This window comes from Oryx dammah, unplaced genomic scaffold, assembly GCF_014754425.2.
Source record: "Oryx dammah isolate SB20612 unplaced genomic scaffold, SCBI_Odam_1.1 HiC_scaffold_16, whole genome shotgun sequence".
Taxonomy (NCBI): domain Eukaryota; kingdom Metazoa; phylum Chordata; class Mammalia; order Artiodactyla; family Bovidae; genus Oryx; species Oryx dammah.
In genome coordinates, this window is record NW_024070200.1 from 56,304,346 (window position 1) to 56,321,533 (window position 17,188).

The 17,188-nt window shown below is 38.8% G+C and overlaps 1 protein-coding gene and 1 long non-coding RNA gene across 4 annotated transcripts in view; both read left to right on the forward strand.

Annotated features, from left to right (window-relative positions):
- MCTP2 (multiple C2 and transmembrane domain containing 2) overlaps positions 1-17,188 on the forward strand; it is a 205,245-nt gene that overhangs the window by 153,481 nt on the left and 34,576 nt on the right. For all 3 annotated transcript variants that reach the window (XM_040256994.1, XM_040256993.1, XM_040256995.1), the window contains 2 exons: positions 8,829-8,951; positions 12,287-12,328. In XM_040256994.1, the coding sequence (XP_040112928.1) occupies positions 8,829-8,951; positions 12,287-12,328 (165 nt within the window). The remainder of the gene's footprint in view (positions 1-8,828; positions 8,952-12,286; positions 12,329-17,188) is intronic.
- Positions 4,745-5,703, forward strand: LOC120875239. The gene is made up of 2 exons (XR_005723879.1): positions 4,745-5,554; positions 5,594-5,703. It is a non-coding gene; the product is annotated as an uncharacterized LOC120875239 (long non-coding RNA).

A 17,188-nucleotide genomic window follows, 5' to 3' on the forward strand; every position in this document is an offset into this window, starting at 1 on the left:
CTGAGCCAGGGATCCAACACGGATCTCCTGCACTGCAGGCAGAGTCTTTACCCTCTGAGCCACCTTTTCTTGCCCTCCTCTTTAAAGACCTTTGTTTATCTTGTTTCCTAGGACAGCGCAGTCTCCTACACTATCTCTTTTGCTCTGACTGCTCCTCAGTATCCTTTTCTGATTCCTTTTAATCCCCTCCAACTCGTAAATGTGTACTTTCCTAGGGATCACTACACTTCTGAGCCATTTCTCTCAATGATTATTTCCTTGTTAAAATTACCCAGCCTGAAACCTTTAAACACCATCTGGATGCTGATAATATGCAAACTTATGTCTCTAGCATTAGCCTCTTATCTGAACTCCAAACCTTCTATCCATTGTCTACTCTCTGTCTCCACCCAGATGTCTAATAGGTGCCTCAGACCCCCCTTCTCCGAACCTGCTCTTCCCACAGACTTATATCTCCATTAATGAACCCTTCCAGGCTTCCAGTTTGTCAAGCCCCACAATTCAGTATTATCCTTGATGAGTCCATTTTTGTCTTCTCATTCAAACTGCCTGAAAATCCTCTGGGTCTACTTTCTAAATAGAGTAACGTGGCCACTTTTCACTGATTGCACTGCTACCAGCATGGTTCTAAGCCACAGTTAACTTTAACCTGGATCATTGCAATAGCTTTCTAAATGCAACGTGCGCTTCCACCCTGTATCTTTGTGGTATGTTCTTGTGACGTGCCAGAGTGATATTTGAATCACTCCAGAATCACAGAGGTGTATGCACAACTTTCTGAGAAACTGTCATGTAATATTCCACAGTTTTTGGAATCAAATATTTTGCCAATTTTTATTGAGATGTTTTCATACCAAGTTGTAGTAATTCTTTATATATTCCAGATACATGTTCTCTTTCAGTACATGTATAGAAAATATTTTCTCCCATTTTGTGACTTTTTTCATTTCTTAACAGTGTCTTCCAAAGAGAAAACGGAAGAATAACTTTAATAGTTTATTTTTTTCACTTATTTACATTATTTTGTTCTGCTTTTTGTGCCCTAAGAAATCTTTGACTTACCCCTCCTTATGCTAGAGGTTTTTCTCATAATTTTTTCCTAGATGTTTTGAAGTTTTAGTGTTTAGTTTTAGATATTATGATTTATTTAGAGTTAATTTTTGTCTGGTAAGGAATAGTGATTTTTGTTTTCCATATATATATTCAGTCATTTCAGGGCCATTTATTGAAAAAACTCTCATTTCTCCCATTGAATTACCTTGGCAATGTTTTATTATTTTTTTTTACTAGAGTATAATTGCTTTACAATTTGTGTTAGTTTCTATTGTACAACAAAGTAAATCAGCTATATCTATATATAGCCCTCCCTCTTGGACCTCCCTCCCACCCGCACCCCGGCACCCCCATCCCACTGCTTTGCTCATCACAGAGAGCCAAGATGAGCTCCTTCTGTATGCAGCAGCTCCCCACTAGATGCCTCTTGTTTGCACGGTGGTGTGTAAATGTCAGGGCGACTCTTTCAGTTTATCCCACCCCCACCTTCCCCTTGTGAGTCCACAAGTCCCTTCTCTCCGTCTACATCTCTGTTCCTGCCCTGCAAGTAGGTTCATCAGTGCCGTTTCCCTAGACTCCATATATATGCATTAATATGCGATATTTGTTTTTCTCTTTCTGACGTCACTCTGTATGACAGACTCTAGGTTCATGCACATCACGATAAATGACCCAGTTTTGTTTCTTTTTATGACTGAGTTATACTCAGTTCTATATATGTACAGCTTCTTCATCTGTTCCTCTGTTGATAGACATTTAGGTAGCTTCCATGTCCTGGTTATTGTAAACAGTGCTACAGTGAACATTGGGAACATTGGGGTACGTGTATCTTTTTGAATGGGCAGTGATTTAGAAATAATTATATATTGATATATGTTGATTGTATTCTCTGTTCTATTACTGTATCAATTTATAATAAACTCTGTTAGCTTCATTTTTTAAAATTGCTTTGACTATTCTGTCATTTAATATTCCCATATATAATATTCAGAAGCAGCTTGTCAATTTCTTCAAAATTGGGATTGCTTGCTTCTGAGGATCAATTTGTGGAGTACTATCATATTAACAGTATTGAGTCTTAAAATCCATGAACTAGTGGCATTTCTATACATTTCTTTAGGTGTCCTATAATGTTCCTCAGTAATACTTTATAATTTCCAGTGTAGTGGTCTTGCTCTCATTTTGTGTATCTTATTTCCTTGTATTTTATGGATTTTGATTCTACTGTAAATGAAAAATCTTGTTTTATTTTTCAGATTTTTGCTTCTGGTATTAAAAATATAATTGATTTTTTTTAAGTAACTTTATACTCTCTGACTGCTGCATTTAATTGTTATTTTTAGCATTTGCTTTGTAGATTCCTTAACATTTTCTATGTAAAAGTCAGGTCATCTATAAAGAGTGACGGTTTTGCTTTTATCCTTTCTGATACTTGTGCCTTTTATTTCATATATTTTCCTTTATTACAGTGGCTGGAACATACAATTCAGTACTGAATAGGAGTAGTGAGAACAGATACCCTTGCCTTGTTCCTAATTTTTGAAGGAGATGGTGCAGTTATCCTCATCATAGAATCATTTTGTCTGTTCTGTAACTTGATCTAAGTGGAATTATATAGTTTGTGCTCTTTTTTGTATAAGACTTCTTTCACTCAGTGTGTTTTTGAGACATACTAATATGGCTGCATGCCTAAGTGTTTTCTTCTTAGTAGGTATTTTTTAAAATCAGCTTCTTAAAGCATAATTTATAGACAACAAACTGTTGCCAAATATGATCAAATACAGTAACTATAAGATTTTTGTTAAGTGTCCTTTCTCAGATCAAGATAATTTTTCTTGTATTCATTGTTTGTTAATAGTGTTGAATTTTTTGTCAATTTTTTTCCACGTCTATTGAAATAATTGAATGTTTTTTCTCCTTTATTCTGTTAATATGGTAGATTATATTTGTTTTTAATGTGAAATAAATCTTACATTCTTGGGCCATATTCTCCTTGGTTACACTGTAGTATATGTTTTTATGTATTTTTTGATTTGATTTGTTGTTATTAAGGATTCTTTCATCTTTGTTCTGTTGCATATTTGCCTATAATTCATTTTGTCTTAATGGTTTTGTCAGTGTTTCATATCATGGTACAGCTGGCTTCATAAAATTAGTTGTGAAACTTTCCCTCCAATAGAATGTTCTACATCTCTTATTCCATCTTCTCATCTTTTAGAATTCTGTTTTAATTCATCTGTTGACTTTTTATCTATTCTCTGCTTGTTGTTTGGTGATTGTTCTAGAGATTAAATACATTTATGCAAGTATGTTTGAGTGTGTGTGTAATTTCCACTTTTGATACCCAATTTGGGGTTAAAATTTTATCATTTCACCTAAACTATAGAAATATTGCAACTCATCTAACTACATTTGTCCACCTATCCCTACCCTCCTTTTTATTTCAGTTTTCATATGTCTTGTATTACATCTAAATACAGTATAAACACCATCAGGATGCTATAAGCATAGCTTTGAACAATCATATGAGTTCTAAAGGAAATAAAACTTGTCTTGTATATCTACCTATTTATCTACCATTTCTAATGTTCATTTCTTCCTGAAGTTTGAGTTCCATTAGGGTTCATTTCCCTTATTCTGAAGAAATCCTTTAGTTTTTATTGTTGTTCACATATGCTGGTGAAAGATTATTTTAATTTTCACTTATCTGAATCTTTATTTCACCCTCACTCCTGAAAGATATTTTCATTGGATATAGAATCCTGGGTTGACAATTTTGCTTTTGCTTTTACCTAACACTTTAAAATTGCTGTTGTACTTCTCCTTGCCTCCATGGTTTCTGATGTGAAATCCATGAACATTCAGATTGTTAAGTTCATGTACATAATGTGGCATTTATCTTTAGTTGGTTTCAGAATTTCATCAGTTTTGTTTTTCAGAACTGTGATTATGATAAATATATACATGCATGCTAAGTCACTTCAGTCTTGTCTGCCTCTGTGGGACCCTGTGGACTGTAGCCCACCAGGCTCCTCTGTCCACGGGATTCTCCAGGCAAGAATACTGGAGTGGGTTGCCATGCCCTCCTCCAGGGGATTTTCCTGACCCAGGGATCAAACCTGCATACTCTTAAATCCGCACTGGCAGGCAGGTTCTTTACCAAAGAGCTATGGCAAATAGTTCTTTTACCTGCCAATGCAAGAGGTGCACTTCAGTTTTCTTGCCTGGAGAATTCCATCGAAAGAGGAGCCTGGTGGGCTACACTCATGGGGTTGCAGAGTCAGACACAACTGAGCAACTAATATATGTATATTAATATATAATATGTATATATAAATATATATATTTATTTGCCTAAGGCTGATTTTCTTAGAATTTATTCTGCTGGAAGTTCTCTAGGAAGTGTTCAACCATTAGTTATTTACATATGTCTCTAACTTCCCTCTTTTTCTGAGATTCTGAATATCTATATTAGAACTTTTGAGATTATTCAATGAGCAGTAAGAGTCCATTCATTTATTTCCATACTATTTTCTCTCTTTCACATAAGGTGATTTCTTTTGATATCTCTTCAAGTTCCTTAAGTTTTTCTTTTTAATTCTGATGCTGAACATACTTACTGATTTTTTTTTTTAGTTTGAGATGTTTATTTTTTAGTTGGACAATTTTCCCTTTTATTATTTTGTGCATTTATTTACTAACTTATTTATTATGATGTCATTTTCCTTCATCTCACTGAGCATATTTTTAATAGGTGGCCTGAAGTTCTTGTCTGATAATTTTAACATGTACATTACCTTGAACTTGACATCTGTTGGTTGCCTGCTCCTTTATAATGATTCCATTCTCCTGATTCTTTGTATGTCAAATGATGTTGAATTGTATGTTAGACATTAAGAGGGTTCTGTGGTAAAAACACTAAATTATCCTACATTGTTTCAGATAAGGTTGATTTTGTTTTTTAAGAAAGCGTTTACTTCTGTTAGACTCAGACTGAACATTCAGTCACACCTGCTATGAGTGGCAGCTTTGGTCCCAGTTTAGAGGCCTTTGAGTCTGGTCCATGTGTGTGGTAGAGACTTTAGCAGAGTTCACATACAGAATTTGGTCTTTTCCTTTGCTTACTCCCTTCTGGTGTGCTTGTATGTTTTCTGGTGGTCCTGATTGTCGCTGACTCCTTTGCCTACATCCTTCGTAGGCATTTAGAAAACGGGCAGATTTTTCTATTGAGTTTTAACCAACTGGTGCCATCTCTGTGTCTTCAACTCTCCCTGAGTGAAAGATGCAAAAATTATTCATGTGACCCCATGCAGATCTGAGTTCTTTGTCCAAGGTTTCAACTCCTCTGAAAAATTTATTAACTTTGTTTCATACTCTCAAATACTTTGTCTCTCCTCCAGTCCTAAAGGGTTTCTGTTTTTGCTAAATGATGTTGTTAAGGAATTTAATCCATCATTAGAGAAGTAAAAATTACGCATTGATTTTAAAAATGTTTCTAAAGGTACTAGTTCATGCATTGATTTAAAAAATGTTTCTAAAGGTACTAGTTTCTCACTCTTAAAGAATTTCAAGTCCTTTGAATGTGATATTTAAATGACTCTTTTTTTTTTTGTAAAACACTTTCTGGGCTTACTTACCAATACCTGGGAAGACAAATATGATAAATGAGGTGTTTGTCTAACACAGCCATCCCTCTAGTTTCAGTTCATGTAAAAGTAATTGTGTTCAAGACATAATATAAATAGTTGATGATGAAGAAAATAAAAATATGTTGTTTCCTATTTTTTCTCAATAGTTTTAGGTCAGCCTCTTTTTACTTGAAATTATATTTTGCAATTTGAAAGAACAATAAAATTCTACTTATCCAGTAGATAGACATTAAGAAATAGTAACCCTTTAGAATATAATTAAAACCTCTTATCTTAAAAGAACTTTAAGAACAGGGAAAGGGAAATAGGTAACAATGAAGAAAATTACTAGTTTTACATAGTAGAGAAATTGCTGTACTATTTTCTCAACTTTTCTCTGTGTTGTTCATAATAAAATAAAAGAATGACCAAAAAAAAAAAAAGAAAAAGAAACCTTTAAACACCTAGAAAATTAGAGGAATCTATATATTATGAAATAATAAAGCTGTTAAAGCCCATCCAGTTAATATACTGGAAGGTATCAGTAATGTATTTCAAAAATTCTATACTTACTCATTAAAAAATGCATAGAGGTTTAGCACTAAAAGAAAACATAAATAACATATAGATTGGGATGCTAAAGGAAAATGTCATAATTTACAGTTTATAGTATTTTACACACCAGATCTCCAAAATGATGTATTTTCAATTCCCTACAAGTAATAAGAGGGCTCATAAATAATGTGAAAAACATATAAATCAGTGTTCCTATAACTAGAAGTAAGTAACCAACTAAAGAATATAAATTTGAAAATCATCCCATTCATAATAGTATCAAAACTCTTAAATTACTTTCCAAAAAATAATAACACATATGCAAAATCATTATGTAAAAAAGAAGTAAAAAGGATGAAGTCCTGAGTATATGGAGAAATAAACATTCCTTATAATTCAGAAGGTCAATATCAGGATGTCAGTTCTCTTCAAATTGATAAGTATATTAAAGGCTCTTCCAATAAAATTTCACCAAGAATTTTGTAGAATGTTACAAACTGATTTTTAAATCCATGTGGAAGGATACAGTCAAAGAACAATCCGAGATAATTTTGAAAGTGAAATAATATCGACTTATGCTCTCAGATACCATCTGATTACTGAAAGTGAAAATGTTAGTCACTTAGTTGTGTCCAACTCTTTGCCACCCCATGAACTGTAGCCCACAGGGCTCCTCTGTCCATGGGATTCACCAGGCAAGACTCCTGGAGTGGTCCTGGTGAAAGAACAGTAATGTAATTCAGTAGAAGGGATTAGAGGGTCTATAGGGCTTCCCTTGTAGCTCAGTCGGTAAAGAATCTGCCTGCAGTACGGAGACCTGGGTTCGATCCCTGGGTCAAGAAGATCCCTTGGAGAAGGAAACGGCAACCCACTCCATTATCCTTGCCTGGAAAATCTCATGGACACAGGAGCCTGGTGGGCTGCAGTCCATGGGGTCGCAAAGAGTCGGGCATGACTGAGCAACTAACACTTGCTTAGAGGGTCTGTAGACAACAAACAGTCATATGGGAAGCTGATGTGTGACAGAGTGGGAATGTAGAATCAGTGAGCAAAGCAGGGAGCCCTTCAGTAATCCAATCCTAAAAGTGGACTCTACTCAATATTTTGTAATAACCTCTAAGGAAAAAGAATCTGGAAAAAGTATATATATGTGTATTACGGAATCACTCTGCCGTATACTTGAAACTAATACAGCCTTGTAAATCAGCTTTGAGGATGAAGTTCAAATTGGGTGCTTGTTTCCAACTATAAACCAAGAGAAGGAACACACCCATACTCTCACACACTTATCTTTTGCAAGAAGAGACAAGAAATCACTTTATCATCTCATGGTACCATAGATTTCTTAAGTAGAACACTGAATATTAAAGGCAAAAATCCTCAAGTTCAAGGTTAATATATTTGACTGCATTAAAAAAAAATAAAACCACTGTTTCATCCTAAGTTTTCATTGATAAGAGAATATAATGGAAAACATTCATTGTAATGGGGTACCATATACCATGTGAAATGAATATACTTGATTTATATATACCATCAACAGATCTATAAAATGCAGTATTAAAAAGTTCCAGAATGATCTCAAAATTTTGACACTGTTTATTTCTAATAGAAAGCTTAGGTCTCCTCAAGTGTTAAAAGTTCACACTGATCATCATTTTTTTTGGCCATCTACCATCAAAATTGGAAGATTTTAAGATTTTTATGAATAAACAACAAGGTCATACTGTATAACATGAGAACTATATTCAATATTCTGTGACAAATCATAAGGTAAAAGAATATGAAAAAAGAATATATATGTGTATAACTGAGTCATTTTGTTGTACAGAAGAAATTAATATAGCATTGTAAATCAGCTATGTTTCAATCAAATTTTTAAAAAAAAATTTAAAGAAACTTCAGAAAACTAAAGTTTTTATCCAAAGTATTTGAATTTTTCAGCACTGGCAGCCTGCTTGAAAAGGAATCATTCCCTCTGGGGCTTCCTGGTGGCAGTGGTAATAAAGAATCCACCTGCCAATGGAGGAGATACAAGAGACAGGGGTTAGATCCTGGGGTTGGGAAGATCCCCTGGAGGAGGAAATGGCAACCCACTCCAGAATTCTTGCCTGGGAAATCCCATGGATAGAGGAGCATGGTGGGCTGCAGTCCATGGAGCTGCAAAGAGTTGGACACAACTGAGCCGCTGAGCACAGCACACGGCCCTAGTTCAGATAAATCTCACTCTTGGTAAAATTTGGCCTGTAGCCTCTTAGTGACCTTTGGATTTTCCATGCTGTGTACTTTACCTATATTCTGGTATGCCAAATCCAGCAGCAAAAAACTAAATGAGGTTGGTAGAGTAATGAGGTTTCCAAATATGGGAACTCTATTCCAGAGTGTGATGGGCCAGCTCATTTCTCTGCCTTCCTTATTCTGCTACCAGTTCTAAAACTGTGCTAATGATCATGTGTGTGTGTATGTATTTTAATCTACTTGGAACTATACAGAGAGTCCTGGGTTTGATCTCCTGAAGTCAGTGAGTAGGAGCTGAGGATTGTTCCCATACTGTTTCTGCAACCAATCGTTTGCTCTTTGTCTTCCAATCAGGTGTTTCTAGTCGCTGTCTGGAATTTTGAACTCTACATGATCCCTCTGGCTTTATTGCTGCTCTTTGTCTACAATTCCATCGGACCCATGAGAGGGAAGGTGGCCAGCATCCAGGACAGCCAGGTGAGCACAGGTTCCAATAATTCTGACATTTGATTAGAAAAGAAAATGTGTTAGCAGTAAACCACCGCCACCAAAGCATGACCTGATCAGCCACATTTGAGACTGGAGGAGCAATACTGCTCGTGTATTCACGGTACAGGGAAAATATTCATGTGTAATCCGGAGTCTTCCTTCTAGAGATCTGTGTTCCTGTGTCTGGGCCTGCCTCCTTAGCATGAGTGAGCCATCTGGTTTTTCGTCAGCATCTCTAGGCAGGCAGCACCTGTCTGGGTGTCCATCTGGTTCTCCATAGAGTTCCTGGGAATAAGATTCTCCACTTCCCAGGTGGCACTAGTGGTAAAGAACCCAGCTGCCAACGCAGGAGACATAAATGAAGCAGGTTTGATCCCCGGGTCGTAAAGATATCCTGGAGGAGGGCATGGCAACCCACTCCAGTATTCTTGCCTAGAAAATCCCACGGACAGAGGAGCCTGGCGGGCTATAGCCCACAGGGTTGCTGAGCTGAACATGACTGAATCAACTTAGCACGCACACATGCAGAACCAGTTTTTGGTGGCTTCTTGAGCCCCTTCAAGGAAACACAAGTGGAAGGTGTCTCAGACCTCCCCAGATAGTTCTCCTGTGCAATATTCTCTAGCCCAAGGCCTCAGGGGATCCTCTGAGGCTGGCTCACTTCTAGGAAAGTCAGAGAGTGGGTGGGCATGGGCCCCCTCTGTGCTCAAGTGCCCGGGTTTTCCCTGCAATTCTCAAGGTCACTGTGGTGTTAAAGGAAACACAGGTAGGGCCTCTTCTCCATGATATTCCCCTACATCTACTTTTCTTACTTTTTCTCCATCTCTCCCTCCCTTACCCCTCTTATTCCAGCCCATACAATCTTTTTCTGCTCTATATTAGAAGGAACTTGTATGTGTAGACTTGCTTTGTGATATAAGCTTGTTATTGCAGGTTCAAGAACCAAGTTTTCAAAACAAATCAAAGATCTTGGGACTTGGTAACATCCTTTAGAAAAAAAATGACCTCCATGTTGGGTTTGCTAAGACTCAAAAGCTGACCGTCTTCACCCATTTTTCCTTATAGTATTCTGATTACTGAAAAGTAATTGTCTCTGAAATAACAGATATTTAAGGCATGTCTCTGGTTTCATTTGGGGTGGTGGGAAATGAGTGTAAGACACAGAGTAAAACATTAGACAAACTCAAAATTCTGTTTGGTGTTTGATCGTGTAGTTCAGTAAGCATGTGCTTGTATCAATAATGAGGCGCCTGAAGATGCTAGAGCCAACTAACAAATAAATAGCCTTAAAGTACAAGTTTATGTAAGGATTAAGTTTCATGGAGCTACAAATGAAGAAGCTTTTTACAGAGAAACATCTGTTGTAAAAGTGCTGTGTCAACTAACATTTTTATAATTTTAATCAGGTTTCTAGCTATATATATGATGTACCTGTTTATAGCATGTGTGTGTGTGTGTGTTTGTAGGCAGGTATGGACTTTCCTTGTGGCTCAGATGGTAAAGAATCTACCTGCAGTGTGAGAGACCCAGGTTTGATCCCTGGGTCAGGAAGATCCCTTGGAGAAGGAAATGGCAATCCACTCCAGGATTCTTGCCTAGAAAATGCCATGGACAGAGGAGCCTGGTGGGCTACAGTCTGTGGGTTTGCAAAAGAGTCAGACACCACTGAGTGACTACACTTCCACTTTGATACATCTGTAAGGGGTTTCCCCAATGGTGCTATTGGTAAAGAACCCACCTGCCAATGCCGGAGACATAAGAGACCTGGGTTCAATCCCTGGATTGGGAAGATCCCCTGGAGGAGGGCACATAACCCACCCCAGTACTCTTGCCTAGACAATCCCATGGACAGAGGAGTCTGGCAAGCTACAGTCCTTGTGTGTGTGTGTGTAAGTAAATATGGGTACATAAGTGTTCTTGTGTGTATATGTGTATAAATATATATATGTGTGTGTGTGTGTGTGTGTGTGTATGAAATATTTTTTAATTTACTAAACATTTTATAATTCATTATCTATTTTAAACTTGGTAACATAACCCTGAAGGAGTCAAGAACTACTATTTTCATTTCATCCTTGATGCAACTAAGGTTCAGAGTGGCAGAGTGATTTGCCCAAAGTCACACAGCAAAACAGTGCTGGAACAAGGTCTCCAGCTGAAGACTTTGTCTCAGATGAAGACTTCTGACTCCTAATTACAGAGTTCTTTCCCCCCATAGCAGGTTTTCGTTATATTTATTTATATCCTTTGTTATCCATTTGCTCTCATGGAACGTGCTTGTTGAATAGGTTAATTCTCCAGTATCAGTAAGCATTCCACAGACTGCTTGGTGACGTTTGTAGGAATTCTAGGAGGTAATTCAGTACCAGCCCTGCTTGAAGAAATTGTCCAGTGGTTTATGGAGGACAGCAGAGTACTGATACTTAAGAGTTACTCCCTTGTACAAGCATGATGTTGACCATTCTTTTTTCTGTTGGGACAATGGCAGCTAATTTGGTATGCCTGAGCTTTGCAAGGTTGAGTAGAAAGGTTTACACTGAAAATAGACCTGAGCTTTCCGATATACCCAGCGTTCTTTCAGAGCTCCCAAATCATTGGATTGTGTACCAACACATGTTAGCTTTTAAATGTAGCAGTAATATGATTCAAATGTACCCATTAACTAGCCAGGATTTTTAAACGAATTTGGACAAGCCTCCGTGTGCAGCGCTCCTAGTGCTGTGGCCCTGGAACTAAAGGCAGGCCCCCACTTTAGCCCAGATCTGAACCTGGAGTTTCCTTCCCTCATCTGCGCCACCCCCCCCAACTCCAGAGCCCAAGGAAAACAATAATACTGTACATAGAAACCTGTATCTTATTCTTGAGATTGATTACATTCAGACTAATGCATTTTCTACTGTCTAATGTTTCGGTAATGGCCCCAGAGGAAAAGTGCAGTCATTATAGCAATGAGCCCAGCACAAACGGAGTATGGTGTTCTCAGCCTTAACACAGCAGCTGGTTCATTTGTCAAGAATAAGAACAAAACTGTTTACAGAAGGTACAACTCGGCAATGCGGTTTTTAAAGCTGGCTTCTTTCAAAGGGCACTCGCCTAATAGCTTTATTTATAGTTAACAGTTTTATGTAGATTATGTATATTGTTTACAGTCTTATTTCAGCATCCTCTAACTTTAAAAGGGTCCTTTTTTAAGAGGGTACAATGTGTTTCAAAAAGACGAGTATTTCAATGATGCAGGAAAACTTGAAGCCTGGGCATGCATGTGTTTGTACTTGGTCATTTCAGTTGATGTTTTATTTACACATTGTGGGTTTTCCTTGTAGGAGAGCCCTGATGTGGATGAGGAGGACGATGAAGATGACAAGGTGGGTGTACTCCAGAAAGGGCAAGAAAGGCAGCATGAATGCTAGATGGCATTCTAGCCGGTTGAGTCAAGCTCTATTGTATCGTTTTACTACTGTAGGGTAACTAATGTAGTGCTCGAATTCTCATAATGTGTAAAAGTTATCTCTTTTCAAGTTTTAAGTGAAGATGAAAAGAGGTGCAATACAAGGAATAACTGAAATGTTAACCAGGAGGCCTGTCATTTGAGGCAAAGTTTAGCCTTTTCCTTGGTGGATGAAAGGTAGGTGAAAGGTAGTCCAGGAAGTCAAAAGTAAATCACGTGCAGTCGCTGTTCCTTGAGGCTCACGTCTGCACTCTGCGGGGTGGGTCACCCGCCTCAGAATCTGTCACTTGCCCAGCTGTTGCTGGCATCGTTTTCGGCTCTACGTCTGGGTACATCTGTCCTTTCTCTCCTCCTGGGAGAATCTCTCAAGTCTGCTGCTTTGTTGTCATTACGCTTTCAGACAAACCTTCTGGAATAAAATGGAAAAAAAAAAAAAAAGTAAAATGCCAAATGAGATGCTACTAGCTTCACAGTCGCCCAGTCCCCTAGATCTTGTAGGTCTGCAGGGCTCTGGGCGATAGTATGTAGAAGGTTGACAGGAGAGGAGAGAGGCAAGAGAGGGAAAGGGAAAAGTTAAGGGTCCGATATAAAATGTGCAGGAAACAGAAATGAATTCAAAAACACCAAGTTCATGACACAGACAGCCTTAAAATCCATCGAGCAAGCAGGATGGTTTTGCCCATTTGAAGGAAGTTGAGCAGATTACAAAGTAAATCTTATTTGTTGTGCTAAAATGATCATTAAGAGCAAACTAATAAAGTGTGACTTTTTAAAAAGAGAGTCGGGACCCTTTCAAGAATGAAAGTCCCATGACGCAACTTTCTTCTTGATGAATTGACATGAGTGGCTTCTGAGTGATGTAAATCCTTGAACATTGAGAATAGTCAAAGCTAGATACTTCCCTGGTAGCTCAGTGGTGAAGAATCTGCCTGCCAACGCTGGGTTCAATCCCTGGTCCAGGAATATTCCACATGTTTCAGAGCAACAAACCCACGTGCTGCAACTACTGAGCCTGCTCTCTAGAGCCTGTGCTTTGCAGCAAGTGAAGCCACCGCAGTGAAGACTCAGTGCAGCCAGAAATAAATAAGTTATTTTAAAAAGTAACCACAGCTAAATTAATGTGCCTTAGAGGATGTTTCACCAAAGGAGACACGGTTCAGTTCAGTCGCTCAGTCGTGTCCGACTCTTTGCGACCCCATGGACTGCGAGCACACCAGGCCTCCTTGTCCATCACCAACTCCCGGAGCTTGTTCAAACTCATGTCCATAGAGTTGGTGATGCCATCCAACCATCTCATCCTCTGTCGTCCCCTTTTCCTCCTTCCTTCAATCTTTAATGAAATTATTTTAAAGCTATACAAGGAGTAATCATCAATTTTATTAACCAAAGGTTGGGAGTGAGGAAGATCTCTTTCTCTCTGGCCAAGTCTACACAAACAAGGCACCTGTGAACGAAGACGTCACCCACCCTAGAGAGAGCATTGTGACTGTGGGGCTTTATCCCCTCTAAGAGAGAAGAAATCCAACAAGAAGGTGATGAATGAAAGAGTGGGTTGAGGAAACAGGAAGGCAATAAAGTCATCCATGAAGGGATTCCAAGCTCCCAATGCAGGGGCCCCAGGTTCAATCCCTGGTCAGGAGACTAGATCCCACATGCCACATCTCAGAGTTTGTATGTGCTGCAACTAAAGATCTCACGTGCTGCAGTGAAGATCAGAGATCCCACATGCCACAGGGAAGACCCAGTGCAGCCAAACAAAAACAGTTTAAAAATATCAGCCATGAAAATGTAGAGCAGTGGTTGGCACAATCTAACTTTCCATTGTGGTGCCCTAAGGACTCTCTGGGGGTGTGGAGGGAAAACCGCTTGGGCTGCAATCTACATGGATGAACCTGGGAGCTCTTACAGTCCTCTAACTAAGCATGGCCCTCCTCAGAGCAGATATGTCAGCCCACTCACACTGAGGATGTTTCCACTGGGATCTCCACGTCTCCTCCAATGCAGTTCCATTCTTGAGATACTTTGGTTGTAGTATATCTAGGGCCTTTAATAGCCCTGTATGGCCTTGTTTCTTTTGCTTCCTCAATTTCATACTTCTGTGGAAACTTCCTTTTGCCTTTTTATACTGTTGATGGTTCCTCCAATGGACCGTGTTTTGTCAGAACTCCCTGCTGTGACTCATCCATCCTGGGTGGCCCTACGCGGCATGGCTCGTAGCTTCATTGAGTTCCACAAGCCCTTTGCCATCACAGGGCTGTGCTCCATGAAGGAGGCCTGGCGTGCTGCAGGCCCTGTCGCGACGAGTGGGACACAACTTAGCGAGTGAACAGCAACAACATGGAAACTTCTGAAGCCACAGGTCTGAAGTGAAAGGTTGGCCTCTGTTCAGGCCTCTTCTGCTGAACACAGGCCTTCTGTTGGGAGGGGAGACTGACGCACTGCAGCCCTTTTCCACATCTCCACCTTGTCACTTCTCTAAGAGATGTGTTAACTAGAGGGACTTTCAACTGGAAGACCTCCGGAGCACACCTCCACCTACAGGTTATTAGGCTTTATCATTTCTTCTCCACACCCAGAGCTGGTCCCTGAAGCAAGGAGGCCCTGGGCCACGCCCCTCCACAGAGTGCTGACTCCGGGGGCTTCCCCACAGCGCCCTTCTGGCTTCTGTTGTGTGTTAGACATGACAGACGGGCTTCTGGGAACTGTAACACACCCGGTGAGAGATGGACTGTTTACAAATTATAAACATCCAGCCGTCTCCTTCCAAACCAGGAGAGGAGGGGAACTCCTTTCTACTCAAACTATCCATCTTGAAAGTGACACTCCTTAATTGCCAGCATCCCTTCCCACCAAATACCATCACAGACAACCGTGGAAGATGAAAGCGTGCCGGGGGGCCCCTTGGCACAGCTTCCTCGGGAGATGGACATGTTCCCATATTCTGTCTGTCTCCACTGCACAGACCAGGACACGGTCTGGGGTCTGTCATCTTTTTATTGTCTGGAACAGGGATGGCTGTAAAATGACATCACCGTAGCCTCTTGCTTCTTCTCATTGTTAAAAGTCCATGTTAATGCCCTGTATTTTTTTTGAAACCAAATTAGACTCCACAATTTTGCCTTGCTTTCTTTGGTGGGCTTTCAGTTACAATGTAGAATGTTTGGGTAACTAGTTTTTTGGCTTTTAGGAAGCTAAAGGTACAAACTCAACTTTGAAGAGAGGAAATCTTTCTTAGACCTGATGGCCCCGTGCAAGAAATTGCTTGTTACAAGTATAGTTTGCTAGGGACCCCAGAACAAACAGATAATGGCTAAGTTCAGCCAACAGCAATCAGCTGACATTTCCTATTTGTATTAGATTCCGTATGTGAAATTCTTCTATGTGGACCTTATTTGTACGGATGGATTACAATGAAAATTGCATTAATTTGCTACACAGTAAAGGTCAGTAATTGAAGCATGAACCAAAAAACTATTGTGTAAAATGCTGTATCCCATATTTAGGAAAGGTCATGCAAAGCAATAATATCTTGTTTTCATTGCAGAAGGTATAAATACTTGCATTAGTGTTTCTTTCTTTTTTCCAGCCCAACAATCACTTGTATAGAATATTTCAGGATTTACTATTAACAACAGGAAGAAAGAATAATAAGGGCATGTAATAAAAAAAAAAAAAAACTGCCTGTTGCTGTCATAAAGACACTTCATCATGATGCCTGCATTGTGGCTTGGTTGGTTTTAACTCAGCTGTCAGAAATAGGATTGAATCAGCTGTTTGAGATTATCAGTGAGTTCACAGTTGCCTTACAGTGTTTGTGGAAGGGGAAAAGATCCTCCTTTCATGTCAATTATGGGTGAAAAACATGTGGATCTTTTCCTTTAAGAAAATAAGAGACATACATTTTTGTGGATCAATGATTTTGTAATGAAAGAATGTAAATAGATATTATATCCCTATCCTCTTTTCACAAATTATGAAAATTTTGGTATATTATATTTCACAAATATACTAAAATCTAAGTATATTTAAACCATCAATCCTAGTTTTTCAAATGATTTTTATCCTCCCAAATGATTAGTCCACTCACCACCACCCAGGTAGAGTCTTCTTAGAGAGAGAAGGAAATGTGTGTACGTTTAGAAGCTCTTGTAAGTTCACTTACATAGTCCTTTGGGTGAAGTTGTTCAGGGCCAGCATGCCTTATTCCCTGTGTTTTCCTGTTCCAGAGAGAGAAGATGGGCTGTAGTGTCTCAGCCAGGGAAGACTGTCATTCTGGGAGGAAGTCTCCTTGCAGTTTAATAGTGAGAGTAGTTTTGTTTCTGATTCCTCTGTGCCTTCCTAAGCATGTCCAAAACACAGCAAATTCCTTTGATTAGTGATTTTATTTTTTTAATCTGCTGACTAAGTCATGGTACTTTAAGATGGTGTGGTATGTTTAAGAAAATGAAAAATCAGATAATATCTTTGAAAAGTTAACAGTAGTTGAATACACACACACATACTTTCAGGGCATCTATAGTCTACATACAGGACATATTGTAGAGAATGTTATGGATAATTTTCAGGGGAATAAAGTAAATGGTTGTTCTGATGTAACGTCTTTTAATTTGAATTAATATTATTTTCAGTGATGAAGTGATTTAATTGCTAACATTCCTACCATACCGTCTTACTTCCAAGACTTTAATATTAAAATGGATTCCAGCCAATTCTTAATTATCCATTTATACATGTTTTGAATTAAAAGGAATTGGCTTCCTTATTCTTACAGTCTTTT